Here is a 12509-nt window from a genome sequence, read left to right on the forward strand (position 1 = left end):
AGAGATATAATTTCAATCTCTGTGAAAGAGATTTTTTCATTCCCATGTTTATTGCAGTACTATTTACAATAGGCAAGATATGGAATCAACGTAAGTGTTCATCAATGGACGAATAAAGAATTCTTTTTTATTTAACCATAAAAAAGAATAAAAGCCTATCATTTGTGACAAAATGAATGAATCGAGAAAATGTTAAGTGAAATAAGCCAGACACAGGAAAACAAATACCATATTATTTTACTCGTTTGCAAAATTTTCAAAAGCCTATCTTACAGAAGTACAGTGTAGAATAGTGGTTATCAGAGGCTGGGAGGATAGTGTGGGTGATGTGTGTGTAGAAACTTTTCAATGAGTATAAAATTACAGATAGATACGAGTAATAAATTCTGGTTTTCTATTACACAGTAGAGTGACTATAGTTAACAATATTATATTGTTTATTTCAAAATTAGAAGAGAGAATTTCAAATATTCTTACAACAAAGATAATTTTTTAAGATAATGGATAAGTTAATTACTCTGATTTAATCATTACACAATGTATACACGTGTTTAACATCACATTATCCCATAAATATGTACAATTATGTGTCGACTGAAAATAAAACTCTAAAAACAAAGCACAATATGAAGATCCTATGGTCTCTCTTAAGTAGATGAAGACATCTTTTCTTGTTTTGAAAAATTATTTACCACAACAAACATATAGTTGTACCAAATTAGAACTCAGAAGCCTTATCTATAAAATAGCTATCTTTATTCTGTTATATCATGCCATAATAGAACAAAATTTTTAAAAGATAAAAACCTGAAATATATATATATGTCTGATTATTTTTGATTATTATATTGTGCTTTGTATTTTATGCTATTCTAATTATAATTTTAACACTGAATTGTTTTTGAAATAATATAAAAATAGATTATCATTCAGTTAATATAATCATAAGGAACAATATAAATAAAATTTTGCATCTGATATATATGGCTTATTGATGTGTCAAAATAGAAAATAGATTATAACTCTCCATTTTGTTACTTTCAGCAGAATAATCAAACCAATTGTCCAAGAAGACAATTTCAAATTCATGGAGGTTAGTTTTCTCCCAGTCTCCTAGAAGGCACAGAGTTCTCTTGTTAAGATTTAACTTTAGTCACTGTAAACATTGGTACAAGATTTCAAGTCTTAGACTAAATTATCCCATTCAGTTCTTTACGGCATCAGTCAGTGAAAAACAGCCAATCTTTCCTTCTAGTATAGATCCAGTCTGTTACACAATGTATTAGAACAATGAAAAATATCCTACATGAAAACATCAGACAAAACAGCAGATTAAATCCATTACAATGCTTAAATTCCACTGAATTCTTTATATATGGTAAAGATCAAAATGAGAGAAAAAGTTCTTACCATTGGCAGGCAAACAGCCTGAACTGAAAGATACATCATCAATAGCCATGACTCTATCCTGTTCTTCAGCTGAAGCCATTTGACCTTGAAAAACAACCTGCACAAGAAAAACAAAACAAAATCACAAAGCAAGGAAGATCACTGTCTCACAGTGTTATAAAAGAGAACTTGCAATAGGAAACACGTCACTCTCTAGAAGCACATGGGTGACCGTGCCAATTCTAGGTGCAAAGAAATCAAAGCAAACACTCTCAAAAACAAAGGAAATGTAGGGTCATCACTGTATCTCAAATGTCTGGCATAGGATAGGGAACCTGTGAGTGAAATGCAGCAATATTCACCTGGATTCTTCCCTACAACCATCTCAAGTGTTCAGTTCTTACATATTCATACCACCGTGCATTTACCAGCTTTTGGATCCACTCTCCATCTTGAGCTCCAGTTCTTGGCATCTGCAGTTGTGCCCCATCTTCCCCTTTGGTTCTCTAAATCTTACCCATTCTTGCCTTAAATGTCATACTCATGCTATCCTATTGCACATTTTCTGCCACTATGTAAACATTGACTAGGAATGACTGTTCTGTGACTTACTGTTAAAATGACTGAACGTGACTCACACCTGTAATCCCGGCACCTTGGGAGACTGAGGCAGGTGGATCACTTAGGTCAGCAGTTCAAGGCCAGCCTGACCAACATGGTGAAACCCCTTCTCTACTAAAAATACAAAAAATTAGCTGAGCATGGTGGTGGATGCCTGTAATTCCAGCTACGCAGGAGGCTGAGACAGGAGAATTGCTTGAACTAGGAAGGCAGAGGTTGCAGTGAACTGAGATTGTGTCATTGCACTCTAGCCTGGGCAACAAGAGCAAAACTCCATCTCAAAAAAAAAAAGAAGGAGGAGGAGGAGGAGAAAGAAGAGAAGGAGGAAAAGGGGAGGAGAAGAAGGTAGCAGAGGAATAAAAGATTGGCTACTCCATAGTCAAAGCAGGGCATTCCCAAAGTAAGAGGAGGAACCTGTCCACTCTAGGTACAACACTTGTTTATATACAAGATAAAAAAAAAAAAAAAAAAAAAAAAAAAAAAGGTCATGGGGAGATGTACTCTGCTACAATCCTTTGTGATAAAGGATTAATTTTCTAAATCACTCTATTTTGCAAGAATCTACATCATTATCTTTAAAGCAAAATCAGGAATGCTTTGTTCTCAAGATATCAAGGTATCAGGACATTCCCAAATCTAGGTCTGTTTAGTAAACGTTATCAATTTATTCCCTTAACTGTAAACATCTAGAGGCTAGGAATATTTAGCTTTCCAGAAAAATAGCCCAGAAAGTCCCAGCCTCATTTCCCAGTCCTCTGTCAAGATAGAGTCCCTTTGGTTCTAATGCCTCTGACAGAAGAAGGTTTCACTTCAACTGGGGGCTAAATTTCTACTGTATGTTTAGTTTGTTTTATTCTTTGCCTCCTTGAACATTTTAGGACAATGGTAAAATTAATTGCTTATATCTGCAATTTTTTAAAAAATGTGATTGCAATTAATCAGCAGCATGCAATACCTAAAATTGTTTTATCCAGTACAGCAGACAAAGGAATATTTCAAGAGTCAGACACAACAGATTTGACCAGACTAGGGGTTGGTTTCTTTTGCCTCTATGTATTCTAAATCACTGTAATGCTTTAACATAATAAAAAAAAAAATTATTATGGTTCAGTGAGATCTAAAATCAAACTACCCTAGAGTCTAAGCTGGTATGGGACTTAGTAGGATAACTCTCCAAAGCTTGTAATTCTCAGAGAACAATGGGGTAAATCATCTTTCTATCCTAGAGGATTTTTGTGAAGGGTCAATACAATGATGCATCCAAAGAAGTAAACACAGTGCCTTACACATAGTAAGTGCTCAAGAAATTTTAGTATTATTATTCCATAAATATCTTCAGAAACTCTCCAAAGTGCTTCCATCTTTGCTAAGTAGATAAACACTAATCCTTGTTTATGCATAGCATTCCCTCAGAAATTAACCTGCTTCAGTTTCATTAAAGGGTAGAGCTAGTCATTCACAGATGGAGGTGACAAAGCCCCCAGGTGAACATCAGCTGCAGAGGCTTTTTCCAAAGCCCATGCCAAGCTGGGATCCAGCTGGGATTGAAGTCTCCTATTTGGGTATTTTTAAAAGAAGGATGCATGGCTTTTAAACCATTAGAAGTCAGTATGGAAAGCAAATGGCAGTAAATGAAATAATTCTCAGAGGCTTGTAAGTTGATGAGGAAGCAGATATTGTCTGAAGACAGTGATTACAGAATCCCCTCGAATAAGCCCCTCACAAAAGCTTTGCAGTAATGAGATACTAGATGGTGGCAGGTTGTATTACAAGCACAGCACTTCTCTGTGGCCCACCAAACAAAAGCAAATGAACATCTGCTCACTTGCTGACAGGATAGAACTAAAGCATACCTGCAATCCGAAAAGACTGGTGTAGCCAAAGAATCCCGAGAGAGTCATATGGTCTCCTGATTTTTGCATAGCCTTTAAGGTAAGTGCAGTTTTCACACCAGCAATAGTGTATTTTGGGAAATAAAATTAATATATTGCACATGCATCTGCTTTAGTTGAAGCCACTGGTACATTTAAAGCACTCAAGTGAATAACCTTGCTGCCTCAGCTACAGCAGAATCACCCTGGATATTACATATTCTGGAGTTTTATGTTTTGTTTTAATTGATCTACTGCACATATTTAATCATCAGAACTCAAGATGTATCACCTGAGAATAGAAAGCTGAGCAAAACAAGGATGTTATTTTAAAGGTTTGACCTACAAGACACAGCAAGTTCCAGCTCTACTCAACACCCTAATCTCTTCTGCTTCTCAGAGAGACCTTCACTGAAAGACAGGCAGGTCTAAGAAGGCACAAAGCTTGGCAAAAGCAGTTTAAGACTCCCATACCATCAGCTGTTTCAAAGCTGAAAAAGATGTGTAAATAATAATGGAGTCGACTGGTAGATAAGATTCTCATCTCAGTTATTAAATCTCTACAAGGAGAGAGATGGAACTTCATCAAGTTCATCCTTCAGAGTCTACTCGATGTGACTCAGTCTCCATAAAAGCAATCTTGGCCCCATTTTGTTGCTTTTGTTGTCATTGTTGAGAAAAGACAAGCAGACATAGGACATTAAGAAGAGAAGTGTAAGAAATAAACTAAGAACTTCTCCAGCAGTTAATAACATTTGAGCATCCACAGAAAATTAAATACATTTTTGGTACTCAGGGACTATTCTGCATACCACAAACCTTGAAAGCCACAGATGTCTTGAGGGCTCAGGGACACATAGTAGCCCCACCCAACACTTGTCAATCATCTTCTCTTAACATGGTATACCAAACTTTCCCTTCATTGTACCTACCACATCCCAAGAGGTCCAAATTAATCTTTCTTAAGTAAATAAATGAATTGTTCATAGAAAGACTTAAGTGCCTGATGGCTTAAGATGCCTTCCCAACCACCACACCCCCAACACTGATATTTGACTTCAATAGAGTACAGTCTCAATCTCTGGTTACTGTTTCCAGTGAGAGTTTCTCTGAAGTCATGTCATGAAGGTGTCATTTAATCATCTGTTAAGGGATTTTTTGCAGACTTCTTTTGATCCCCATTGAATTTATCAAAGCCTGAAAATTTGAAATTATAGTGATTTCTGACCAAGCAATTAAGAAACTACGTCATTTTTATAATTCAACTTTTACAGTGAAGATACTATTCATTTAGCCATTCTTTCCCTCTTAGCCACTCAAAAGAATCAAAGGTAAAATTCAATCCAGTTTAATTCCTCTATTTAAGCAAGTGGTAAATCCACCATATAACAAATCATTCGATTTATGTCAAATTTATAAAATCAATTATTATATCATATAAAAGAAACCTCCTTGGATTAAATTGGCTCACAGATCGGGATTAGAAAATAATTTTTAAAGGAATAAAATGCTTTAACATCTCATGTTTAACAGGAAAATTTTGTTTGATTGTACCAAATGTTAAAATATGTAACACTTCTTCAAGAAGTTGTAATAATCATTAGATTATTATTTCTACCATGCATAAGTTTTATTAGGCTGCATAAATAACTCTGTCTTTTATAGGTTTGAATTGGCTTTAATTCTCTAAATTATTTTAGAAAATAAAGGCTGTGTTGAATTTATCTATGAAATGAGTATGACAATTATTCTACTTCAACAACATTTGGAATTAGTATTTAAATTAAACATTCTCCTTCCTCATTACCCAGAATTCCCTTCTCTCAAAAGCATGATAAAAGTCTGGAAAGAAGAAGAAATGAAAAGAAAGAAGAAGTTGGAACAGTAAGAAAAGTAGAGAGGAAAGAAATTAAGAGAAAATTAAAGGTTGTATTTTATTGATATATCAGTATATCTTAAAATATATCAACTTTAGTTTTAATACATACAATTTAAAACCTTATTGTAAAAGTGTCTTTCAGGGGGACTAGCCATCCCAGATTACCTGAGATGTCCACTTTCAGCATTTGAAAGTCAATCCCTCAGTCCCTGGCACACTGAGACAGTTGCCTAGCTCACCTGGTGTTGAAGATCTGTATCCTATATTTTCTTCAAAGCCATAGTTAGAGAATAAAACACACATACCTGAAATCTCTGTGAACTCTGGATTTTGATGACATTTCTCTCCCACTGATTTGGGAGTGCAGCTGTGTTTTGCCATAAATGCTGAATAGGACCCCCACATGCAGTTTGAAGTCCAACCATTAATTTGCCAGTCTCTTGGCTGGAGAAGTAATAAAATGTAATCTGTGAAAGACAATTAGTACCCAAACAATTATGATAAAGAAGTCCCCAAATATGACAAGGTATTTAAAATGTTGTGTGTTTTCAAATACCTGGCAGTCATATTGATCATTTGTTGGAAGGAAAACTCTGCTTCTTAAACTTGAGGAAATAAAATCCACTCTGGAAACCAGTGAAAGAAAGTGAGCTGTCAGAAAGAAGAGAGAGAGATAGTACAATAAATATATATATTTCATATATATATAAAGAATATATTCTCTCTATATATTTTTTATATATATATAAAGAATGAGTAAGAGCTACTATTTGATACCGTAACAGGATGACTATGGGTAATAGTAATTTCAATGCATATTCAAAAATAACTAAAAGATTGTGGCTAGATTGTAACACAAAAAAGATCAATGCTTAAGGGCATGGGTATCCCATTCTCCATGATGTGATTATTATGCATTGCATGCCTATATCAAAATATCTCATGTACCCCATAAATATACGCACCTACTATGTACGTATAAAACTTAGAAAAAGAAAAAAGAGACAACGTGTTAGATTCAGAGTGATCACTGGCAAATTTAAGATGCCAAGTGATAATTCAGGTTCACATTCTCATTAGATTAATATTTTTATGTTTAAAGAACAAATAATTTAACCGTATCATTTACTTTTGCAAACCATCTGACTGACATTTTTTCTTCTTTATGTTGCCCAATGAAATAGCTAATTGTGATTATATTCTCTATAATATTGTTATAGGCTACAGTTCAAAATCAAATTTATCACATTTAACATAGAAAGTTACATCTCTGCAAAGATGTCATCGAGGGAAAATATGGTACTATTGGGATTGCCTACCAAAATTAACAATTCAATGAAGACTTTTGACAAAGCATGAGTACCATCATCTTGGACAAACACCAACATTTTAAGTTCCAGCTCCCTCCTAACCTCATGCATTTCAAGGAAATCACTTCTAACAAGCAGCAAGAAAAAGCAGACAGTAAAACGTAGATAAGACAGCTCAGGCACAGAGAAAGTGGAAAAAGTCTCTTGAGTAACCACCAAACTTCACACTCATACAATGGGGCCAAGTAAAACAGTGAGCCCTAATAAATACATTCCTTTCCCTTTAGGTGCACTAAAATAGGGAAGCTAAAAGCAGCCTCCAGGAGATGCCTGCAGCTACAGTATAAGATGTATGGAAACAGACACAAAACTCTCCCTCCCAGATAAGCAAGACAAAGAGACACAAAAACATTGAGAGTCCTGATAAGTTCTCCCCATCTGACCCTTAAATACTCTTAGTCTGTGAGAGAGAGGGCTCTTGACCTAATTTGGCCAGAAGCCCCTCTCAGGTTTATTATTTAAAATAGACCTGCTTCTGACAGTTGGGTTGCTTTTCATGTTTCTTTCTGTCTTCTTCAACTCTTACAACTTTAGAATAGATAATTGCTTACTGTGCTTCTCTTCAGAACAAGTTGGATCAGAGAGTCCCAGCTTTTCCTAGGATTATGGAAACAATTCTGAGCCCTGCTGCTTTCCTAGGCACTGCAGTACAGATAATACCAGTGGACTCTCATGGTTTAGAAGCCTGTAAAATAAATGTTGAACATTCCCTGGGCTCTAATCGATTTCCTGTGATGCTTTATGTGGGTTCTAGCATATAATCTGAGAACCATTGTTTTCTGCCACTCTATTTCATGTGCTTTTCCCTGTCCAAAGGAATGAGAAATATGATGATGATGACTATGATGACATAGCTACCTAAGTTATTCAGTGGTATTTTAAAGTCATATTGGAAATCAAATCTAATTGTCACATCATTAAAACAATCAACAGTAAAATTATGAAACCTAAGAAAGAAATCTCTCTTCCCTACTCCTATTCCAAAACTGCATTCTAATTAAGCAGCAAATAGTGACATTAATGATTGCTTATGAATATAATCAGAGATATAACTGAAATAACTGTAATAACACACAATTATTCTAAGAATATACTTCCTGGAATTATTATGTAAACACAATTTAGATGAAGAGCTGGTAGCATGGTGATGCAAGTGGACTATCATTAGTTGGCTCTTGCAGCAAGGAAACAAACGTTAAGCAAGTGAATAATCAAATAAGCATAATGAGCCATATGCATATATTATTTTAGGTTTAAATAATATTATTAGCAATACAAATGGTAATAGCATTCAATCAGCTCTAAATTGTTGTTTATAAATATTCAACTACTAAAAAGCATCCATGAGATAGACAGCAAAATTATTTTCATTTATCAAGGAAGTTACTTAAATTATGCATATTTATTTTTAAAAGCTTGATATTAAAAATCAGATTTGACAAATTGTTATTAAATAATAAAAGTAGCATTTTCAGTGATATTTTTCAACTTACATATGAATAAAACATTTAAATATTTAAACACAGTGTTTTATAAATAAAAACTTTGTCATTTGCTATGTGTTATGGCCCTGTAAATTATTCTGTATTGTATTAAATATTCAATAAAGGTTAATCTTCAGGTTATAGTAAAAAGCAAAGTTTTAAATTCAGAAACAGCTTGATACCTTTTAACATCTGCTCTAGTCATAAACTTTTTTCTGTATGGGGAAAAAGTGTTCAAAATGCACCCAATGGCAATATCTGTTTTCTATGTTTAATTTTAACTTAGTGACAATAGCAATGTTTTTGGTACATTCTTCATTTTACCTTGCTCCTTTAGTATGAGTACAGAATTTCTTTAATTCACAGATGGAGATGTTCCCTAGAGAAAAATGTCACTTTATAGACTTTTTCCTGGCTTTCCAGAGAGCATTTATCATCATGGCTGTTTATGAGTTTAAGAAAAGAAAAGCAAATCTTTGACAGCATAACTTTTCTTCACATGACCATTCCCTCATTTAACACTCTCTTTTACTACAGCTCTAACCATCCAGAAGAGACTGCATGAAGCTCTTGGACAACAAAATATATATTCAATATTCTCTCTATAAACTTCTTGTACTTCTTTCAACAGCCGAATGATACACCAATTGCATGCAAACATAATCACCATTGTCATCATATATCTCTATTAATCTCTCCACCATACTCATTTCAGCTTGTTTATATGATTCTTAAATTCCCATGTTGTGCCTGCATTCATAAAAGTCAATGCATAACACGTCTTTAAAACATATGCATAATAATCTTGTGAAAAGGGTTAATTATTAAAATGATAAAATAACATAAATAGCATAATTTCATTTATAATCTTAAATGCTTATATTAGAATACTTTTAAAAATACTTTTTCTCAGTTATTGGGTAAGTATTGGAATGAAATCCCAAGTATGATGACAAAAAAGGAGGTATATAAAATATGAAAGCAATAAAAACCATGAATCAAGGTTTGAGAGCTAAATCCAATAACTTTGGCAGTGAATTCCATCAACCTTGATCTTCATGAAAGATAAAGTAGAATTTTTGGTCTCACTTTCCTCAACCATTGATGGGCAGCCTTGCACTTCATCCACTTCCCAAGTTCTGAGTGATTAATGGAGCTCAATGTGAGCAGAAGAAACATAAATCCTGTGGCATGCTACAGAGTAACCAATTGGCTCAAAGGAACCAAAAAAGGAGCATTTTAACAGTGAGATAGTATCAGTTCTCAAGAACATTTTTTAAAAAATCAGGCTGTAGGGAATGATCACCATAACAAGATCTAAGGCTTGAAGCAAATGTTAAAATGTCAAAACTTATGTAAATAGGAATGTGCGCTTATTTCTGACAAAAATGTAGTTTCCTTCAAATAATAGTCTTAGATACAAGTATCTTCAAGTTGATGATTTCTGTGTATTTATTAAATTCTATTTCCTTTGAATCATAAGTTTTGATTCATACCTATTTATTAAGCTTGCAAGCTCAACAGAACCAGGTAATATTTGCTAAATGGTATCACTTAAACAGTATCTTCAAATAGTAATCCTTTATCATTACTAGCAAGGTGTACATGGATGCTACCATGTCGACTTATGTCTGATTTCAGTGACAAAGGACTATGAGAGTCACTTTAGGAGATCCTAAAATACATAATAAATCACAGTAGTATTGTTAATGAAAATGCCAGAATAAAGACCTCTGACAATTTTCCCCCCACAAAATCCATTTTAAGACTGGCAAAAATGTCAGAATCAATTTGTCTGGAACTCTGGAAATTAGCCAAAGTTTTGTAGTAATTTGGAGGACTTTTATTCAACAAATGGCAAAATCTCAGTTTTAAAAAATGGTGAGTTTTATAGGCTTTAACTTGCCCCAGTCTCATTGCCCACTCTAAAGCTCCACATTTAACTTTGAAAAATTGCAGCATGCATTCCTCGTGCAGCCTGGCAGCCACAAGAATGAGTAAAATAGAGCTAGAGCTTTTTCAAAGCCTCATTCTCAAATAATTGTCATTATTTGACCTGTCTTTTACTTCCTTGAAAGACCACAATTAAAAGGCCATCTGAAATTCACCATAATAACGCCTTGCTCAGTATAAAAAGCTTTTTCTACATAAGGGGTTTGTTGAAAACAATTACTAGTAAGTGTTATAACTTCATAGTCACCGAAGGCAGTGTGTAACAGTTGGTGAAAATAATAGACTAATAGAATGAGACACTGATAAGGACTTTAACAAGCTCCAACATATTCCTTCAAATCTAGCCAGATATGTACATGTATAGGGCAGTGTACATGCTCTGGAAAGAATGGAAAACACCCTAAGCCCTAACATCTGGCTGATATTGAGGCTCTATGAAAGCAGGAAATGAAAACTAAGGTAGAGTTATCAGCTATTTGGGTGAGTATGGAAGGTGCACCCTAACATAAACACAGAATCCCTCAGCAAAACATAGAGATTTATTGGTCCCAGGCTGCTATGGTCTGAATATTTGTGCCCCTGCACACGTACACATTCATATGTGGAAACAAACACCAATGTTATGATATTTGGAGATGAGATTCTGGGGAGGTGAGTAGATCCTAAAGGTAGAGTCCTCAGGGATGGATTCAACTCATTTATAAAAGAGGGCCTAGACAATTGCTTAGCCCCTTCCACCATGTGAGAACTTAGCAGGATAGTACTGTCCTATGAAAAAGAAAGTGGTCCCACACCAGACACTGAATGTGCCAGTGCCCTGATCTTGGACTTCCTAGCCTACAGAACTATAAGAAATAAATTTCTATTGTTTATAATCTACCCAGTTTATGGCATTTTGTTCTAGCAGCCAAAATTGACTAAGACAGTGACATCTAAGAAATTCTCAGAAAAGTCACTAACAACAAACAAAACAACTATAACTACAACAAACAGTAAAAGAAGCAAATGTGTGGGAATTTTGGGAACTGTGAGCATCTGATTTCCAGAATACACAGAGAGCATTCTCCAAGAAAAACAATATTTTAGATAATAAAACAAATCTCAATACATTTAAGAGGATCTAAATCATAAACGTATGTTCTCCAGAAGTAATAGAATGATTTAAATCAATAACAGAAAATCAGAAAAATTCAGAAATATATAGACTTAAATAACAATCTCCTAAATAAACAATAAGCTAAAGAGGAAATCACAAGGGATGTTAGAAAATACTTTAAATAAGTGAAAATGAAAATACAACATATCAAAATGAATGGGATGCTGTTATTTCAGTGCTTAGTAGGAAATGCATAGCTGTAAATGCCTAAATTTAAACAAGGAAATATCTAAACATTAACAATAAGAAGCTAAAAGAAGAGCAAACTAAACCCAAAGCAAGCAGAGGAGGAAAATATTAAGTGTTAGAGAAGAAACACATGAAACAGAAAATAGAAAAAAAAAAAAATTTCCAGAAACAGAAGTTCTTGGAAAGATCACTAAAACGAACACACTTTTCACTAGAGGAACCAAGAAAAAATAAAATTAAAAACTCAGTTTACTAAAATGAAGAGTGAACAAGGGTCAGAACTTCCAACCTTACATAAATAAAAAGAATTCTAAGAGAATACTATGAATAATTTTATGCTAACAAATTAGATAGCAACTTAGATGGACAAATTTCTAGAAAGACACAAACTACACAGCCAATTCAAGAAGAAATAAAAAATCCAAGTAGACAGTAACTAGTAAAAAGAATAAATCAGTAACCAAAAATCTTTCCACAAAGAAACGCTCCAGCATGAAAGGCTTACTAGTGTATTTTACGAAACATTTATATGATCAGCATGAATACTTCACAAACTCTTATAAAAAAAACAAAAGAGAAGGAAAGCTACTTCCCAAC

The 12509-nt window shown here is 34.1% G+C and overlaps 1 protein-coding gene across 1 annotated transcript in view; it reads right to left on the minus strand.

Moving 5' to 3' along the window:
• Positions 1–12509, minus strand: part of MALRD1 (MAM and LDL receptor class A domain containing 1) — a 594555-nt gene that overhangs the window by 534580 nt on the left and 47466 nt on the right. Inside the window, exons 3-5 of the mRNA XM_039478847.2 lie at positions 6317–6411; positions 6066–6227; positions 1411–1507 (exon numbers count right to left, since the gene is read on the minus strand). Of these exons, the coding sequence (XP_039334781.2) occupies positions 1411–1507; positions 6066–6227; positions 6317–6411 (354 nt within the window). The remainder of the gene's footprint in view (positions 1–1410; positions 1508–6065; positions 6228–6316; positions 6412–12509) is intronic.

The sequence above is a fragment of the Saimiri boliviensis genome, chromosome 8 (assembly GCF_048565385.1).
Source record: "Saimiri boliviensis isolate mSaiBol1 chromosome 8, mSaiBol1.pri, whole genome shotgun sequence".
Lineage (NCBI taxonomy): Eukaryota > Metazoa > Chordata > Mammalia > Primates > Cebidae > Saimiri > Saimiri boliviensis.